This window comes from Calonectris borealis, chromosome 10, assembly GCF_964195595.1.
Source record: "Calonectris borealis chromosome 10, bCalBor7.hap1.2, whole genome shotgun sequence".
Classification (NCBI taxonomy): Eukaryota; Metazoa; Chordata; class Aves; order Procellariiformes; family Procellariidae; genus Calonectris; species Calonectris borealis.
Window position 1 is genome coordinate 14083084 of NC_134321.1, and position 18378 is coordinate 14101461.

The 18378-nt window shown below is 61.4% G+C and overlaps 1 protein-coding gene across 4 annotated transcripts in view; it reads right to left on the reverse strand.

The window, feature by feature from the left end:
- The window catches only part of CELSR3 (cadherin EGF LAG seven-pass G-type receptor 3), a 34545-nt gene extending 16912 nt beyond the window's left edge, over positions 1 to 17633 (reverse strand). For 3 of the 4 annotated variants that reach the window (XR_012675030.1, XM_075158943.1, XM_075158942.1), the window contains exons 1-10: positions 14522 to 17633; positions 5812 to 6444; positions 3976 to 4198; positions 3410 to 3525; positions 2452 to 2540; positions 1870 to 2027; positions 1491 to 1654; positions 900 to 1025; positions 556 to 725; positions 125 to 310 (exon numbers count right to left, since the gene is read on the reverse strand). Coding sequence is in view for 3 of the 4 variants with exons in the window: in XM_075158943.1 (XP_075015044.1) it covers positions 125 to 310; positions 556 to 725; positions 900 to 1025; positions 1491 to 1654; positions 1870 to 2027; positions 2452 to 2540; positions 3410 to 3525; positions 3976 to 4198; positions 5812 to 6444; positions 14522 to 17633 (4977 nt within the window). In the remaining variant the exon portion in view is untranslated. The remainder of the gene's footprint in view (positions 1 to 124; positions 311 to 555; positions 726 to 899; positions 1026 to 1490; positions 1655 to 1869; positions 2028 to 2451; positions 2541 to 3409; positions 3526 to 3975; positions 4199 to 5811; positions 6445 to 14521) is intronic. The other variant, XM_075158944.1, reaches the window with a different exon arrangement.
- Positions 17634 to 18378: the final 745 nt, after the last annotated feature.

Genomic DNA, 18378 nt, shown 5'->3' on the forward strand with positions numbered 1-18378 from the left:
GCCCCAGCCCTGTCCCTCTCCTGCCCCAGCCCCCTCTGAGGGTGCAGAGGCCCAGCCCGGCCCGTGTATGCCAAACATCCCCCACGGTTCCTGTCCTGGTGCCAGGGTCTCAAGCAGCACTTACCTGGTAGAGCCCAAAGTCCAGGGTGAGGGTGATGACGTAGCGTGAGTCTCGCCCACTGTGGACATCCCGCAGCTCCAGCTGGAGGTCGTGCCATCTCCCATCGCTGAGCCGCAGCTGGTCCAGGAGGAGGCTGGTGCTGCGGCCGGACCCCCTGCTCACCATGAAGGAGAGCAGGCCCCCAGCCAGCTGTAGAGAAGGGGCCAGCAACGGCAGCAGTGAGCAAAGGCCTCGCCAACTCTGGCTGCCTCCAGCCTACCCTTCCTCTGAGGTCTGAGCATGGGGAGGGAAACCCAGCCCTGCTAAACACCTCTTCCCGCAACCACCCTCTGCTTGGGCTGGAGTCAATGCGGAGGGCAGGGTCCTCCTGCTCTCCTGGGGCAGAGAGCAGTAGAGGCTGGGGCACAGAGCTGCGGCTGAGGCTGTGGCCCTACCTGGCAGAGCAGGGTGGTATACTGGCCAGCATGGGCCTGCAGAAGCACCCCATCTGGCTGGCGCGTCCGAAATGCCAGCCCCAGGTACCACGGCACTGAGATCTTCACGTCTGTCTTGAAGTCCCAGGTCAGGACACTGTTGCCCTGGAAATAGTGGGCATGGTGCATGGCTGGAAAGGAAAGTGGAGGTGAGAAGGGATGGGCACTACACAGGGAGCACTAGATGCAGGGACAACAGAGCTAGTTCGTCTCACACAGATCCCTTACCCTGCTTCCACAGCAAACCCAGCACAGTCTTGCCCGTACCCACACTGCCCGCCACCCAGCAGTGCCCACTCACTCACAGTGGCGGCAGTCTTTGCCCCCGAAGCCAACAGGACAGAGACAGGAGTAGGTCCCCCAGCTGACAGAGCAGGTGCCACCGTTCTTGCAGGGGCTGGAGTCACAGAACGTGTGCTTGGCATGGCAGCCTGGAGGTATCAAAGTCACCCACATCAGCCTTGACCTGCTCACCACCTCCCGCCAGCCCACATGGGGAGACACCACTGCCCCCCAGCCCTTTCCCTAGCTGCCAGAGGGGCAAGCCCGGCCACTCAGCCTCTCAGCACAGACCGTGCCTGCTCAGGCATGAGGATCAAGGCTGTCGCTGCCCCTTATGCCAGAAGAAAGACACTGTGGAGCTGGACTGACTACCTAGGATCTCCCAGACAGGCCAAGTCTGCAGGCTCTGCACTTGGGATCAAGAGATATTCCCAGAACATTAGCTGGGATGGGGACTGGCTCATTTAGGGGGACCTGGAGGCCCCCCTCCCTGACGGGAAGCTGTTCAGCTCCAGCTGTGCTGCCACACCGCTGTTACAGCCCAGAAGTGCTGCTGCGTGAGCAGGGGGGGCAATTCCCAGGGCAGGGGCTGGCAGAAGCAGAGGCACCAGTACCTGCAGCGGTTCCGTTGTTGGCAATGTAGGAGGCCAGGTCAATACGTTTGCTGTCAATGTACAGGTCTCTCATGCATCCCACAAAGTCCCGGTGAGTGACAGGGAAGTTTTCTGGCAGGTTGGGGACTCCTCCAAGGAGCAAGGGACCTGTGAGGTCCAGGGACCTGCAAGGACAGAAGCCCAGGGTTTTAAGAGCCACAGCAACCTCAGGCCAGAGAGCAGGCTCCCCAGCACAAGGGGCTGGGAAGCAGAAATCCCCGGGGACAGGCACACACAGCTGAGGCCCCTGGAACTACAGCTGTCCCAGATGTGAAGGGCTGACTCTGCAGGGGACCCAGGTGCCCTGCTCCTCTCCCCACACAGTCCCTGAGGAACTCACTTCTTTGAGCTGGTCTGCACACCCTCTGCAGCACAGGAGTAGTTCCCAATTTCGCTGCCAAACTGCAGGGCCACTGGGGCATCACATTCGTCCACTGTCAAGATGGCCACCTTGTCCTTGGAGGGGCCCTGCACCACGCCCAGGGCACTGACCTTGGGCTGAAACCAAATGCAGGGCGTTAGCAGCACACATGCCCCCAGACCCAGGCACCCAAGGGCTCGCACAACAGCAAGGAAAGGGCCTGAGCGTGGCCCGGGCACTGCTGCGCTGCTGGAGTGCGAGCAAAGCAGGAGGGACCTCTCCAGCCGAGCCCAGCAAGCAGCGCCAGAGATGGATACAGGCGAGGACACTGCACGGAGCACATTGCTGCTGCCTCCAAGTGTGGTCCTGAGGTCAATCTCCCCCTGCACCTGGCTGTCTGCTCCATTGCGCCCATCCCCAAGGGCTGAAAACCACCTCTACCTTCTCTCCACAGCCTCCCTCATGGGGCAGAGCCAGAGAACAGGAAAACCAGAGCCGCTCGCTCACGCCTGGCAGGGAGAGAGGCCCACACGCGTGGGGGGACAGCCGGGGTGCACGTACCTTGTTGTAATAGCGAAGCTGCAGCGTGTGCCACTGCCCATCGCTCACGCCCCCCGGCAGGTAGGGGCTCACCACCGTGCTGGACTCTCCTGTGGGGACAGGGATGACGGCACGCTGAGGGAAGCCAGACAGCCCTCGGATGCTCCCGCCCCTCCTGCAGGCACCAAGCCCTCTGCACTGCCGACAACCTCACGCAGGGATGGAGAAGGGCTTCAGAGAGACAAGCTCGGCACGCCAGCTCCTGCTTGCTGCGGTCTTGTGGCAGGAGCAGGGCAGGGGAATCACAGCTCTGGGACCAGCAGCCAGCACCCTGGGATGGCTCCTCTGTCCAGGCTGAGTGCCCGGGTGCTCTGGCACCGTGCGGCTGGCCCCTCGCTGGCCCCTCCCTGAGGAGACCAGCGCAGCCAGAGCAGCAGCAGGACGGCCACCGGGCGCTGTGCGCAGGGGAAGGGGGAAGAGCACTGGACACAGGGTGGCAGGGAAGCCCCAGTTGTTAACACAAGGCCCAGTGCTCCTGGCAGCTGAATCTGACGCTCCTCAGGGCAGGCAGGATGGGTACAGGATGAGCACAGCAATAGCACGAGGCAGCAGGGATGAGACCGACAGGATAGCAAACACCCTCCCAAGAGGCTCCTCCTCTCCAGACTGGCTCACGGCAAGGCAGGAGATGAAGCTCCCGATGACATAATGGGGCAGAACAGCAGGGAAGACCTCCAAAGGGTTTGTCCCGGTTTGTGCTCACAACCCCCCTGCTGCACTTGGACTTCTAAGCCTAGGGAGGGTCCTGAGACACACACCCATCCTCTGAGCCATCCACTGACGCTCACCAAGACCTCTCTCAACCCCGTCTCCCTTAGCGTGGGCTCCATCCAGGGCAGCACCCCGCTCTCCCCGCTCAGCGCAGGCCTTCTCGCAGCTCCCACGGCACAAATCCCACGACAGACAGGGCCGAGCCTACCTGTGGAGTATTTCAGCTGGACCTGCCCCTGGATGATCTCCACCGCCAGGAAGTCGTGCCTCTCGTTCAGGCGCCCATTGTAGAGCAGGAGGCCGCTGGGCTCCACGGTGCTGAACCTGAGGCAAGGGAGGAAGCGGGAGGGCAGGGTGTGCGCAAGAAGCACGCGGAGATCCCTGCTCTCCCATGGCATGCACCAGCATCCCGGCACAGGGACAAGGTGAGACCTGGCCCTGGCCCCGGGTGCAAGCTCAGCTGGGGAGGGGCTGGGAGCTTGATCCAGCGGATGCTTTGGGAGCATGGGAGAGCCTGGCATGGAGGCAGAGCGCTGCCAGCAAGGAAGGGCAGAGGCACTGAGGGAAGGGATGAGCTGATGCCAGGGGAAACATGCCAGTGCAGAGGCAGAGCCTTTTGGCTAAAGGCACCAGGGCAGCCCCGTGGCGAGGCAAAGCCAGTAATGAAGGGGTCTGGAGAGCACCAGCCAGTCCCTGGACAGGCCCAGGGTGCACAAGAGCCACCAGCGCGGGGACCCAGGTACCAGAGTCCAGCAGAGGAGGGAGAGGACTCACGAGAGGGAGAGGGTGAGGTGGAAGCGCTGGCGCAGGCCCCGGAACATGATGAAGGATCGCGGTGGGAAGGAGCGCGTGGACACCTCGCAGAAGGGAGTCTCGAAGCCGCCTGCCGGGCACTGGCAGCGAAAGCCCCCGTCAGCGCTGTTGGTGCAGGTGCCGCCGTTGCGGCACACACCAGGCACGCAGCGCCCCGAGCGGCTGTCCACTTCGCAGTTCTCACCTGGGAGGAGCGAGACGGGAGGCATGTCCCAGCTGGGGGGCACGCACGCAGTGGCTGCCCACCCACTCCTTGCCCCGGGGGTGCAGACCTCAGCTCAGGTCTGGGGCAGGGCAGCCAAGGGACAGGAGTTTGTGGGGTGGCTGGGGGCAGGCGAAGGATGTGACAACCCAGGTGTCACCCAGGTGTTCCCCACAGTAGCCAGCAAGCTAGCTACCACTGCCAGCCCTGCAGCCCAAGCCCCTGGGCTGGATGGGATGCCAGTTCTGGCTGAAGGGGCAAGTTTGGATCCAGGATGGCATGGGAATGGGACAGGAGGGGACTGGCCACAGCTGGGCTGCACGGTCCTAAGGATGGAGAGGCAAGGACAAGCCAGGGAAGTCCTGGCAATGCTGAGAGTGCCTCCTTGGGCACACTCACTGCACAAGCCTGGGACAGGCATTGCAGTCCTGGCTCCAGGGTGTGGGGACAGCCCAGCACCGCTGAGCTCCCCTGCCAGTAGCTATGAAAGTCTCACCCACAGCACCAGGAGCCTCCTAACCCTGCGGGCAGGCTCTGACGCAGGAGCAAAAGCCAAGTGGAAACCATCTATATGAGGGACACCAAATACCCTTGCACCCTGCTGGCACTGCTAACGGGGATGCCCTAAGGCAGCTCAGCAGTGCAGTGCAGGGGCTCTGGCCAGCCCCTTTTCCCGTGCTGTCCCCGCAGCATGCAGGGAACCGCTCAGCTGCAGTCCTACGCCCCAGGCCCTGCTCCCATTACTTGCTCCGTGGCACGCAAGGAGGATGAGGAGACAGCATGAAGTGACAAGGAAACGAGCTCATTAACCCTTCTGCTAATAGCTGTTCACGCTTCAAATGCTGGGGGTTAATTACCACTGACTCTGCTTATCTCACCAGAAGCCACCGTTAGAAGAGCGGCTCCAAGGCAGCCATCTGCTGCCACGCTCCCTCCCGGTGGGAAGGGCAAAGCAGGGCTCCCTCCCCAGCAGCCACAAGCCACCCCCAGGTCGCCTGTGTGCAGGCACAGGTCTCCACAGCCTGTCGAGGACTTGGGGCAACAAGACACTGGTCAGCACAGGGATTCTCCCCATGGCTAGGACCAGATTTGCCTGGATTGGATCCTGCCCGGTGGGGCAGCTAGGCCCAGCCTCCCCTTCCATCGTCAGTGGGCAGCAGCTCACCCACTGCGTGTGGGCTCCACACCTCTGCCAGACCAGCTGAAGACTGGCATGGGCTGAAACCAGCACCTCCAATAGTCCCGGAGCCTATCGCCCCACTTGCATGGGGCAGGGCCAAGGAGTCTCCTGTGCTCCAGCCTGGCACGGTCCAACCTGGTCTTCCTGCTCTGTGAAAAAGGCTGGGAGGTGGTGGCCAGGGTCCCCAAAAGCCCTCCATGCCACCTCCCTGGAAGAGAGATTTCTATGGCAACCTCAACCCTGTGCATCCAGCGCCATGGAAACACAGAGAGCCGGGAGCAGAGCCAGACCTCTGCAGGCAAAGAGGGGCTCCGCCACCCGCTGCCCTGCTGGGAAGAGCACCCCTCCATGGTGACAGCAACACCAAGGGACCCGCTCACCCGTCCCGCTGCAGCCCCCAACTCCAGGCACTCACCGCTGAAGTGCTGGTGGCAAACGCATGTGTATCCCCCCTCCCTGCGGGTGCAGATCCCACCATTCAGGCAGGGGTTGGAGTAGCAGAGGTTGATCTCCGTTTCGCAGTAGTCCCCGGTGAAGCCCTGCGGGCAGCGGCACCGCAGGCCAGTGATGGGGTGGATGGGCCGAAAGAGGGTGGAGGGTGAGGCGATGAAGGGGGCCGAGCTGTCAAACTTGAGGACGGAGATGCACTTCATGTAGTTCTGGCAGGGCTCCCGCAGGCAGACGTTGTCATCGAAGGGCAGCACCTCCAGCATGGAGGCGCCCGTCAGCGCCATGCGCTTCATGTACAGCTGCTCCTGCAGCTCCTCTGAGCTGAAGTAGCGCCCACCCCGCGGCGCCAGGGCTGAGAAGCTGACGTTGAGCACGGTGCCACCCACATCCGTGTCGTTCTGGATGTTGAAGATGAAGATGTCCTCCTTGGGCGTCGCAAGCACGGTGGCCACCCCCTCCAGGAAGGTGGACAACAGTGGGGAGAGGAAGCGCTCCTGCCACATGTTCTCCAGCCGCACCGTGATGCTGTTAGCCAACATGTCCTCTGTGATGATGATCACCCGCAGAACGCACTGGGCCGTCACACTGTGGATCCCGTCTGTGGGAGGGAATAAAGACACGCTGCACGCCTTTGCCTGCTGCTTGGAGGGTCTCCTCCCTCCCACCCCGGGGCAGCGCCCTGCACCTCGGTGCAGCCCCCAAGAGGCCCAAGTCCTTGGCTAAGAAAGCGTGGAGCCACAGCCCCGGGGGCTAGCAGGGTGCCACCTGGGCTAGAGGGGGAGCAGTTGGGGTGGCTGCACCTTCTCCCTCCCCTCAGGCTCTCCACTGAGGTAACTCTCAGGTTTCCTCCCTGCCCTGGATCTCGGCAGCAAACTGAGCTCTCAGGAACAAAGATGCTGATGAGATTTGGGCAGAAGGAAGTCCCAGCAGGAGGTTGGGCAAACACAGGAGCCAATGCCAGGGCCTGGGGTGTTTTGCTTCCCCGCTGCGCCCTGTCTGTCTCCCCCATGCTGCCTTTCCCTGCGCTCTCCTCCTGCCGTTTCCTTCCTCTCTCCTCCAGGGTCTCCAAGGCTTTTGTACCGGTCTCTCTGCTTCCCCCCTTCTCACCATCTGCTCCGCATCTCTTCCTCCCTCAGCCCATCTCCGGTTTGTTTAATTCTCTTTAATCTTTATTTTCCTTGGAAACAAACTCCCTCCCCATGGGACCCCACACCACAGGAGCGATCTCCCAGGCACGAACAAAAGAGCGTGCACGCACACTCGGAGCGTGCCAGCGTGCCCGCCTGCTCCCTCCCAGGGCCCTGGCCGTTAGCAGCATCTCACCCCCACGTGCCGGCAGCTCAGGCTGCAGAGACGCAGGCAGCGCAGCACCAGCCCGGACAGGCAATGGCACAGCTCCCACCACAGCACCCACACCAGCAGCTATGTGATTTGGGGCCCCCTGTCTCACCCCACCTACCCAGCTCCCAGAAACCCAACGAATCCCTCTACCTTGCAAGGTCATACCCTGCTGCAAATTAGGAAATACTGACCAAGATAGGAGCTGGACAAACAGACAGACAGATGTGACCACATTCCTAATTCCTCCAGGAAACCCTCCCTGCTACAAGCGCAGGCAGGCACACAGCACCCCTCCCAGTGGGACGCAGACTGTAATTACCCCAGCTGGGGACCTGCCAGGCAGCAAGCCCCATACCTTGCTCAGATAAAACTCCCACCAGTCCCTTCCAGAGCACAAGTACCGCAGCCCATTCCCCAGCCTCACCACTTTACACTGCCCAAATGCGAGCTGCCTGGCCCTTTGCTGGGCCTGTCACTCTTCCCCCTCTCTGCCTGGGCAGAAGTTTGGGCAGTGGTTTTATTTTTCAGTTATTAACTCTCCTTTCCATGTGACCCCAGTCAGTGGCTTTGCCAGGAGGTATCCCACAAAGCAGCCTGCCAAGGTCCCCCTCACTCCGGCCACCCCGGGCACCTCTGCTAGCAGGGGCACGCAGGAAGGGGAGAAGCCTGCCTGCTGCTCCAGGACACCTCCTCTCTCTCCAGTCTCCCTTCTTCTTGGCCCTCCGCCCCAGGCAGGCAGAGCCAGGCTTCAGCATCACAAGGCAAAGACTTGCCTACATCTGTGGCCCCAGAAACGCTTGACGAGGCTCATTAAGAGCCTCACTTCTCCTGGTGAAATGGGCAATCCATCTTCCACCCATTGCCAGCACCCCAATGCTAATACCCCATGGGCATCAGCAGCACACGGCTGTCGCCTGCTGTTCCCATCTCCCACCCCACATCCACCAGAGAGCCCCAAACCTCCACATTTCCTTGGAAACCTGGCTCTCCATCATCATCCCGAGACAACGTTTACATCAGCACATCTCAGTGGTGACTCCCAGGACTATCCCCGGGCACCAAGCCATGCTGTAACATCCCCCACACATGACCGATGAGTGGGAAACACAAGCCCCCCCCTTCCCCTGGGGACGGTGGGTTCGACTGCCCATGCACCCCCACAAGCAAGGCCACCTAAACGATGAGCGAGGGGTTTTCTGGGACGCTCCCCTTTCCCGTCTGCCATGCTGACCCCTGGCAGGTAAATCAGCTCCACAGAGACAGCCTGGTGCATCCTCTCCTGGGCATCTGCATCAGGTTCAACACTCTGGCCTCCAGTTTAAATGCTGTCATGGGAGATGGGCTCGGGAAAAGGTAAGCGGGAGGGCTGAGCTCACTTCAGGGGAAGAGCAGCTAAAGCAAAGATCCCCCCAGCACCGCTGAGGGCAGCCCTCCCTCTGCCTCACCCCAGCCCTCACCTGTCCCCCAGCACACACTGGTGTGGGCAAACCAGGCACCCAGTGCTGGGCTGCTCCCACTCTGCCCCTTCGCCTCGCAGCCAGAAAGCTGAAGGATGAGCCCTCAGCAGCCCTGGCTGGTCACAGCCCGAGGGGCAGCCATGTGGGTTATAACCAAGCACACCGGCATGACCACCCCATTAGCAGGACCCTGCATCAAAGGTGCCACGGTTCCGTCTTGCCTGCAGCGGCCCTGGAGGGACCATGGTGCATTACCAGTGTGAACACAGGACAGCTGCTCGTTTGCTCACATGCTGTAATCTCTGTCCCTCTCTCAGCCCGGGTGTGACACCACTTTGTGTTGCGCAAAGCAGGGAGGGGACCCACAATCTTCAGGGTGATCCCATCCTCAGCCGTGCGAAGGCACAGTGCAGCCCCGTGCCACCACATCTCCCCTGCCCGCTCTTCCAAGCAGCACGTAACTGCGTGGTGACATCTCCCGTGCACAGATGTAACCTGGGCTCAAATAAGCACCACTACCAGGGCGTGTAGGACAGACTAACAGACCAGGCTGTCACCACCAGGCAGCCCTGACCAGACCGTGCCGAGGCCACATGTGAAACGAGCCTGGCAAACTCAGCCAGACTCTGCTCATCACTGCTCTATCTCTTGCAACCCACTGCGATGCGGCAGGAGGAGCAGCAGGCTGCCTGGCACCCTGGTCAGCCCCAGCCCCGCCAAGAGCGAGGGGGTGCAAACGCCAGCCCCCCATCCCCTGCCCATGCCCCAACTCCAAGCCTCACTTGCAAAGCTGCCTTTACTGTTCCTCTCTCCCCGTGGCTGCCGCGCTGCAAAGCCTTTCGATTTCCCTCAGCCCCGTTTGAAGTTTGCAGTGCAGAAGGATTTAAAGATGGAAATGTCTCCCTTTTTTCCCTCTCTCTCTCTCTTCTATTCTTCAGAAGGTGAAAGCTTTCTGGCGACCCTGCAAATTCCCGCACAAGCGTCAGCCTGCACGCTGGGGCTGGTGCTCTGGAGATAAGGCTCGCACCGGGCTGGGGGAGCAGCAAGTGCCAATACAGTCACCCAGGAGCTAATCTCCTGGAGGAAGGGGGGTTGCTTCTCTCTGAAATCAAACTGTTCCCGCCCCATATGGAAGCAAGGTGAGAAACCACCGCTGTGTGACACCCTGCCGGCTCTGACATGGAGGGCAGCATGAGCAGTAGTTACCAAACAGCTCCATCCAGCACCTGGCTGGATGTGCCAGGGGATTTAGACCTGCCTGGGCTCAGCGCAAGGAACTGGCATCATCACCTCTGTCCCCTGAGGCACCTTCTCTCTGCAAGAGGCTCACAGGCTGCCGAAAGCACCCAGCCCTGGGGAGGCAGGAGCAAGGGGAAAGCCACAAGCGTGGCTCAGCCGTGCTTGGCATAAGATGCTCCCCAAGCCACCAGCAGCCCGGCATCCCTCCCTGAGGGACCACCTGGTGAGGCAGCACCCTGGGAAACCACTGCTTTGACACCACCTCCCTTCTCAGTGGGAATAAGGCAGGGTGGCCCCTGCCCATCGCCGCACTGTGTCCCCACTCCCTCTCCTTTCCTTTTGTCCCCTCCTCACACTTTGCCTCTCTGGCCAAGGCGAGCATGAGCTCAGTTCAAGCCCAGCTGCCTCCCGCTCTCCTCCCTCTGGCTCGTGGTTCACCCAGAAGCAGCCGCAAGACCCGAGGGACAGCTCTTGCCCTCCCCAAGGGCCGCTCAGTGCCCAGCAATTGGCAGGCAGACATCCACCTGATTTATGGCTGTTATTGAGCCTTGGCTGGTGCAATGCTGAGTCCTGGGGCAGGACGGAGGCCAGCAACTCCTCCCAGGAGCCAGGAGGCCATGGCCAGGGAAGAAGGTGGGCTGCAGGGTGCCTGACGCCTTTGGCATTGCCCAGCCCACAGCAGGAAAGCCCAAGTGACCCGTTCGCAGTTCCCCGCAGCAATGCGGAGCCAGCCCCAGCCCCACAGTCCTCCTTGGTAAGCTCCCCCATAAGACACTGTCCCACCCCAGCATCACACCCAGGGCTGCCTCCCCGCCTCAGCTCCGTGCAAGGGGAAGCAGATGGTTAAGAGAATGACCCACTGCAAATGGGGAGAAAAAAAAAGCTACCAAAAGAAAGCCCAAAGCTGGCTGGAGGCACTGACCCCCCTGGGAGGCATTTTAATCACGAATGCTCAGCCTTTCTGATTAAATCCTGTGGCTGGAGAGCTGGTGCCTGGTGAATATTCATGCAGCAAAGCGAGGAGCCCTGGAAACATGCCTACAGGGATAGGAGCAGGGAGAAGGGACATGAGGGGCTCTAACCCCTATGCTGGGCAGCACCAGGTCATCGTGTTTGCACTTCCAAGGCTGACACTTACCAGCTTCAAAAACAGCAAAGCTACAGAAAGAAGAGCTGCAGCCAGAGAGCGGGAAGGGCAGCAGACTCCTCTGGGGGGGCTGCACTGCCAGCCTGGGAATGGAGCTCCAGGCCTGCGTTGGAAACCTCTTGAGGGGAGCAGGGCTGCGAACCGCTGCCCAACAGTCTCCGGGGTCTGCCAGGACAAGAGCCCATCTCTCCTGTCCCCCCGTGCTGCCAGAGGCTCTCCAGATCCCCGGGCAGCACCCCAGCCCACCGTGTGGCACGAGGCATGGGCTCCAGCCAACGCTCCCACCCCAAGAGCCTCAGAGTCACTAGCAGAGGTTCCCCTTCCCCTACAGCAAATATTTTGGCCTTCAACGTCCCAGGGAGCTCTGGGGATTGGGAAGAAGGCAGCTCGGCTCAAACGGCCTCCCTGACCCAGGAGGGGACGCACGCCTGTCCCTCACTCGGGGGGACCAGGAGCTCAGAAATAGGCTGCGGTGCATCACCACCTGTCCTCTTCTGAACAGCAGATTCAGCGTCCGAGAGAACGAAAGCCACCGCTCTGACTGCAACACCCTGAGCAGCCACCCCAGAGATGGCAAGGGTGGTCTGGGGACAGACAGGGGTAGCTTTCACAGACGGGGGTAGCATGTGAGGAGCAGTAAAACACCTCCAGACGGAGAAGCCAGGAAAGGAGGAGACAGGTATGGGTAAGGTGAACATTCCTCACCACTTCTGAAGGGCTTTGGCAGACATCTCAAGATTTTAATACTTGACAGGTTAAGAGATCTCGGAAGTAAATCAGACTTCCTTCACCCAGCACAGAGCATGAATGTCACTCTCCCGGTGGCTCTAAAGACAGGGACTAAAATATAATAACCAAGAAAACTCCAAAACTGTTCCCTAACCAGGAACAGAAATCCTTAAGTCTCCCACCCTAACTTTGTGGTCAGCATCTCCAGCTGCGATGGACCTAACAGGGGAGGAAGCTCCTGAGAGTGGGCTCCTCAAAACAGGAGAGGCATGCAAGTGGTGAAAGGCCAGGTAGCCCTGGGACCCTTACTCGGCTTGAAAAGATGGCTCTGATGTGTTCAGACATAGGAGTCAGGACAAATGTGCTCTAGGGGAGGTCTTCCCTGCCAGGCTGGGATTTTAGGTGAGACATCTTGGACAAAGGACTCCCCTCACCAGGGCAAGCTCCTGGGCTGCAGGCCGAGGGGAGCTGTGTACAAAGAGCTCGAGGGCAACAGGGGCAACACAGCAGCCATAGCTGAATGCGGCTGAGCCTCCACCCTTGCCACCAGCCTGGCCCAGTGAAACCAGTCTGGAATGGTTTAAAGTCAAAACGACATCAGTCTCCTACAATGCCCCAATCTCACACTGTGCTGTTGGCCACAGACACAGCCCCACCACCCCACTGTCTTGCACCTTCAGTGGCCAAGAGCCGTTTTTAGCAGCCATAGGTGCCCACATGCCTGTGAAGAGCTGGGGTCAGTTTTGAGGCTGTCAGTATCCCTGGAATGGCACTGGTTTGTGATGGGCCAAGTCTTCCCTGCCTCCTACAGGGTCTGAGCTGAGAACACAGCTCACAGGCAGGCAGAAGGGCCCCTTGCCCTGTGATTTAGGGGGATCCAGCCTCCCTCAGAGGGACCATAAAGCTCACAGGCAGGCAGGTAAGCCGCTCCCTCCTTGGATGCTGACCCCCAGGGCACCCACCTAGGTGCTATTGTTGCCTTCCTGCGGGAGGAAGGTGCTCCGGCGCGGCGCTGCGCCTGGGCAAACAATGCAGCCGGGTCTGAATGTCCTGGCCGCCAGCTCTGCAAACCCACCCGCCCACCCTCCCCCTGCACACAGCGACAGCATCGGGCTGACAGGGCTGCCAGCTGGGCGGGGGGCTTTGAACAATAAAGAAGGAAAACCAAACCAGACCTCCACCTCCACAGCTAATATCAAAGCCAACAAAAGGCCCGTTTTCCAGTGTCTCGCTTCCCTCCCCGGTACAGCTCTTCCCCTTCCATCTTCTCCCCTCCTTCACGAGTGCACCTCTCCCAGTCTCCCTTCCCGCTGGAAGATGACGACACTCTAATTGCAAAGGCCCCCTTGCCGCGAGGCGGCTCGGCGCAGGACTTCAGGATTCAGGACGTGATTGTCTCCTGCCTTTGTGCAGGGTTAAATGTGTGAGGAGGCAGGGCTTGCATAAACACACTTGGGCAGAAGCTGGAAAGGTCAAAACCACCCCCCATCTCCAGCAATGGGCATGTGTGCGCCTGCACTCACTCTCAGCCAGCCCTGCGGTTACAATTAACCCCCAAGAGCCCCAATCCACCAACGGGCTGGTGCTGGCCACGGGCTGGCCATGCAGGATTGCTTTGAACAGGTCTCCTCTTAAAGCCCTCGCTCCATCTTTTGAAAGAAATCCTCCCCTCGCTGAATAAGGCGGACAGAGAGAGGGAGAGGGTGAAAAGGGAGGGCAGCTGGTAGCCAAGGGTCAGGGGAGCATCACGATTTAACGTACAGCTCCCCAGGCACTCTCGGTAATTGGGCACTTGGCCACTCCAAAGAGGGCTCTTGCCCTCCCTCCCCCAGAGCCGCTCCTCGGTTCAGCAATGGACGGATGCCTCCATTTCAGATCACACATCCATAAGCAAAGAAAAGGCTGATGGTGAAGGCAAAGCTCAGGCAGTGGGGAGCTCCAGGTCCAAACCCCGCTTGCTCACAGACAAGCCCCTAGGTCCATCTTTGCCCTGCCTTCAGCTGGGCCGGAGGGGACCCCAACACTCCCCAAAGCCACCCCAGCAGTTACTGCTAGCATCTGCATTTGGATACTCCGGCAACACACATGATGCGAGAGTTTTAAGCACCGCGCTCTGAGGTTTGTCACAACTGTCCCCTGCAACACTAAGCGGGCTGCAGAAAGGTAGTACCAGGGTTTAGAAGCCGCACCAGAAAGCGCAGGTGTAGGTAGGTGCCACAGCCAGAATCCGGACTGAACCGTTTGTTACCAGCAGATGGGTATTTTTAAGAGGGATCCCTCTGCGCCGAGTTCAATCCCTCCCTCCTGAGCACAGCCGGGGAAGTACTCAGTCCTGGCGGGGAGAAAAGACACCCAGGCTGGGCAGCGAAGCGGCGTGCCAGCCCCTGGGCCGGCACCTTGGCCACCTCAGGAGCCAGCTGCTGGTCCGGCCAGCACCCTACAGTGCACATCACAGCCTCGCTGGTGACAGCACCTCCAAAGGTATCTCGCTAGCAGCTACAAGCGATCCTCACAGCTGAGTAACGATGCTTTGTTCTTGCAGACCACCTCTGGCCTCAGCCCCCTTACGCAGCACTCCCCTGTGGCATGCCCCCACCGTCACCTTTCCCAGCCCCTCCAGTATTCCCTGATTGGAAGGGACTCCCAATCCAAATCTTGTTGCTAGTCCCCCACCCCCCCCACTACCCCTGAGGGGGACCACACAGAGCCCCCCGAAGGTACTGCACTAAAGGTTTAATGATTTAATGATTTTCACACCCTACCTGTGACGGTCACCAGCATGGAGGCCACAAGCGGACGGTTGTTGTCCAGCTTACGGCTCAGCCTCAGCTCCCCGCTCGATTGATTTACAATCAACAAGTGCAGTTCATTTCCCCGCTCAAAGGTGTAGAAGAGGCGATCGGACACATCTGGGTCATAAGCTGGGACCTTCCCTATGACCCCCGAGGGGAAGGTGTTGGACTTATTGGACACGTAGTTATTGAACAGGATCTGGAAGTTCTTGAGAACAGGGCTGTTGTCATTCTGGTCAATGAGTTTGATGTGGACCGTGGCTCTGCTGACGAGAGGGGCAGAGGTGGCCTGCACTACAATCACGTACTCAGGTTTTGTCTCGTAATCCAGGTCTATCAAGGCTGTGAGCTCCCCAGAAAAGATGTCCATCTGGAATATCTCGGGGATGTTGCCTTCCACAATTTGGTACATGATCTGGGCATTGGGTCCCTCATCCGGGTCAACAGCTGTGATTTGGGCCACAACAGAGCCTACGATGCTGTTCTCCTTTACCAAGACCTCAAACTCTTCAGCGGGAAAGACAGGGGCATTGTCGTTCACATCCTGAATGGTAACCTGGATATGGACAGGAGTTCGCTGAGGAGGGATGCCCCTGTCCACAGCGTACGCAGTCAGCTCGTAGACGGGAACGTTCTCACGGTCCAGCCTGCGGACAGTGCGAATGATCCCTGAGGTGGGCTCTATGGTGAAGTCTCCATCCCCATCCTCCCCGTTCTGGAAGGTGTACTGCACTCGCCCATTGGTGTGGGCATCCCGGTCAGTGGCAGAGATCTGGAGCACGCTGGTGAAGGGAGGTGCGTCCTCAGAGATCATGCCCTGGTAATGAGGGCTGACGAACTGCGGGGCGTTGTCATTAACGTCATTCACCATGATTTCAACGTAGGTGGTGTCCGCTTTCTGGGGGATCCCGTTGTCCTTGGCAGTGATAGCCAACGTATAGGTGACCTGGTCCTCATAGTCCAGTTCTGCCTGGAGAGTGATGGCCCCAGAGTCTGGATCGATGCGAAACTGAGGGACGTTGTCTTCTAGGTAGTATGTGATGCGGGCATTTTCCCCCACGTCGTCGTCTGTGGCGCTGATCACCACCACGGTGCTGCCCACGGGCCGGTCCTCATTGATGCTCACAGAGTAGTGGGCACTCTGGAACACCGGCCGGTGCGTGTTGGCATCAGTGATGTTGATGTGAACGTGGCAATTGTCACGCAGGGTGCGGTCGGAGGCCGTCACGGTGAGCACATAGCGCCTCTCCTGCTTGTAGTCCAGCGGCAGAGACAGAGTGATGAGCCCCATCCCGCCTTGCGTGCTGATGGAAAAGCGATTCCGCGTGTTGCCTCCCGTGATCTGGTAGGTGATGGCACTGTTCACATCCCGGTCAATGGCTGTGACGCTGAGGACGCTGGTCCCCACGGCTGCGTCCTCATTCAGGCGGATGAAGTACTCCTTTTGGGTGAACTCGGGACGGTTGTCATTGACATCCATGACAGTAATGGTGACACTGGCAGAGGCGGATAAAGACGGAGAGCCATGGTCCCGAGCCTCTACCCCAAAAAAATAGTGCTCGACTGACTCCCGGTCCAAGGGCCCGCTGACCGTGATCCACCCCGTGGCACTGTTCACCACGAAGGGTGTGTCGGCTGAGACCCCCGTCAGTTTATACTCCAGGCGCGAGTTCTCGCCGTAGTCTGCGTCCACGGCCTGGATGTGGATGACGGAGTGGCCGAGGGGAGCGTTCTCCAGGACAGAGATTTGGAAAGGGGTACTGACAAAGATAGGGGCATGGTCGTTGATGTCCACCACCTGAATGCTGGCCATGCCGGTGTTGTTAGAGAGGGGAGGGCGCCCCGCGTCCTGAGCCCGGATCCTCAGGGCATACTCCCGCTCCACCTCAAAATCCAGCGGGGCCACCACCTGTATCTCTCCAGTGATGCTGTCGATGGAGAACTGGCCCCGGCTGTTCCCACTTATGATATTGTAGTGGACCAGTGCGTTGTTGTCCTTGTCAAGGTCCGTGGCGGTGACACGCAGGATCTCGGTGTGGGGCCGTATGTCCTCCCTCACCTGGACGATGTAGCGCTTCTCACTGAACTGAGGAGTGTTGTCGTTCTCGTCAAGGACTGTGATGTAGACCTTGACCGTGGCGGAGCGTGGCCCCGGCTCCCTCCCCTGGTCATTGGCCTCCACCACCAAGGAGTACCTCTCCATCTTCTCTCTGTCCACTGGCCCGCTGGTGGTGATTAGGCCAGAGCGGGGGTCGATCTCGAAGACGGCGTGGGCGGCCCGCTCGTTGACAAAGCGGTAGCGGATGTTGGCGTTGGGTGGGGAGTCGACGTCGGTGGCCCGCAGCTGCAGGATGGGGTATCCCTCCTCCACGTTCTCCCGGATGGTCTCCCTGTACTCGCCCTGCTCGAAGACAGGGTCGTGGTCGTTGCGGTCGGCCACGGCGATGGCCACCATGGTGGTGGCGGAGAGCCGGGGCGCCCCGTGGTCGGCGGCTGTCACGCGGAAGTAGTGCAGCTCCATGCTCTCGCGGTCGAGGGCCTGCGTGGTGGTGATGAGCCCAGCCCGCGGGTCGATGCTGAAGAGCTCCCGCGAGCGGCTGTTCATCAGGGCATCCATGGAGTACACCAGCCGCCCCGCCTCGCCCCCGTCGGGGTCCTGGGCCGCCACCGCCACCACCGCCGTCCCCGCCGGCTGGTTCTCCGCCACCTCCGCCTGGTAGTTGTACTGGGGGAACAGCGGGTGGCGGTTGGGGGCTGCGCGCCGACCCCGCCGCCCCGGGGATGGAGACGGGAAGGGGAGCGGGCGTGGCGGGGCGGCGCGGGGCGGGCAGCGCGACGGGGACCGGCGGCGCGGCACCGCGGGCAGCCCCGGGGGCACCGCCACCGCCCAGCACGGCACGGCGGCGGGACAGCCCCCGCGCGCCGGCGGCCCCCAGCCCGGCGGCGGCGGCGCGGCGGCCCCCAGCCCGGGGGGGAACAAAGGGAGCAGCAGCAGCGGCAGCAGCAGCGGAGGCGGCCCCCGGTGGTGGCAGCAGCGGCGGCGGCGGCGGCTCGGGACGGCCACCGGCTCCTCCGCCGCCATGGTGCCTCGGCGGCCGCCGCCCGGCCCGGGCGCACGGCGGCTGGGCTCGGCGCCGCCCCCGCCTAGCGGCGGCGATGGCCGCCCCCCGCGCCGCGCCGCTGCTGCTGCTGCTGCGGCCGGGAGTGGCGGCGGCGGCGGCGGCTCCTCCCGCAGCCCCAACATGGCTCCCGCCGCCCCGCCCCGCCCCGCCCCGCCCCCGCCGCGCGCCCCCGCCCGCCCCGCCGCCGCCATCTTGAGAGAGGGCGGGCAGCCGCCGGCCGGCCCGCTCTTCCGCCCTGCCGCTGTAGGGCCGCCTCCCCGGGCCCGCGGGGCCGCCGGCCGGGCTCTCCGCGCAGCGCGGAGGGGAGCCCCGGTGGGAGGGGTAACGGGCACCGTGTGAGGGACATACCCGTCCCCGTGTGAGGGACGTGTCCCCTCGCGTGAGGAACTTGCCAATCCCCGTGAGAGGGACGCGTCCCCTCGTGTGAAGGACGTGCCAGTCCCCATGTGAGGGACGGGTCAGCCCGTGCCAAGCACCGTGTGGGGTTGCTGCCGCCATGTGTGGCACATCTGCCCCGGTGCGAGGCGCGCCCACCCTCACGTGAGATGTGCCGGCCATTGTGCAGAGTGCGCTGGCCCTTACAGGAGGTGCGCCAAGCCGTCACGCAAGGTGCAGGCGCTGCCAGGCAGGGCACGCCGGCCTGCGTCGGAAAGGCAGCGGGCAAGCTGCCTGCTGGCACAACCCGCCTCCTCCAGCAGGCTCATG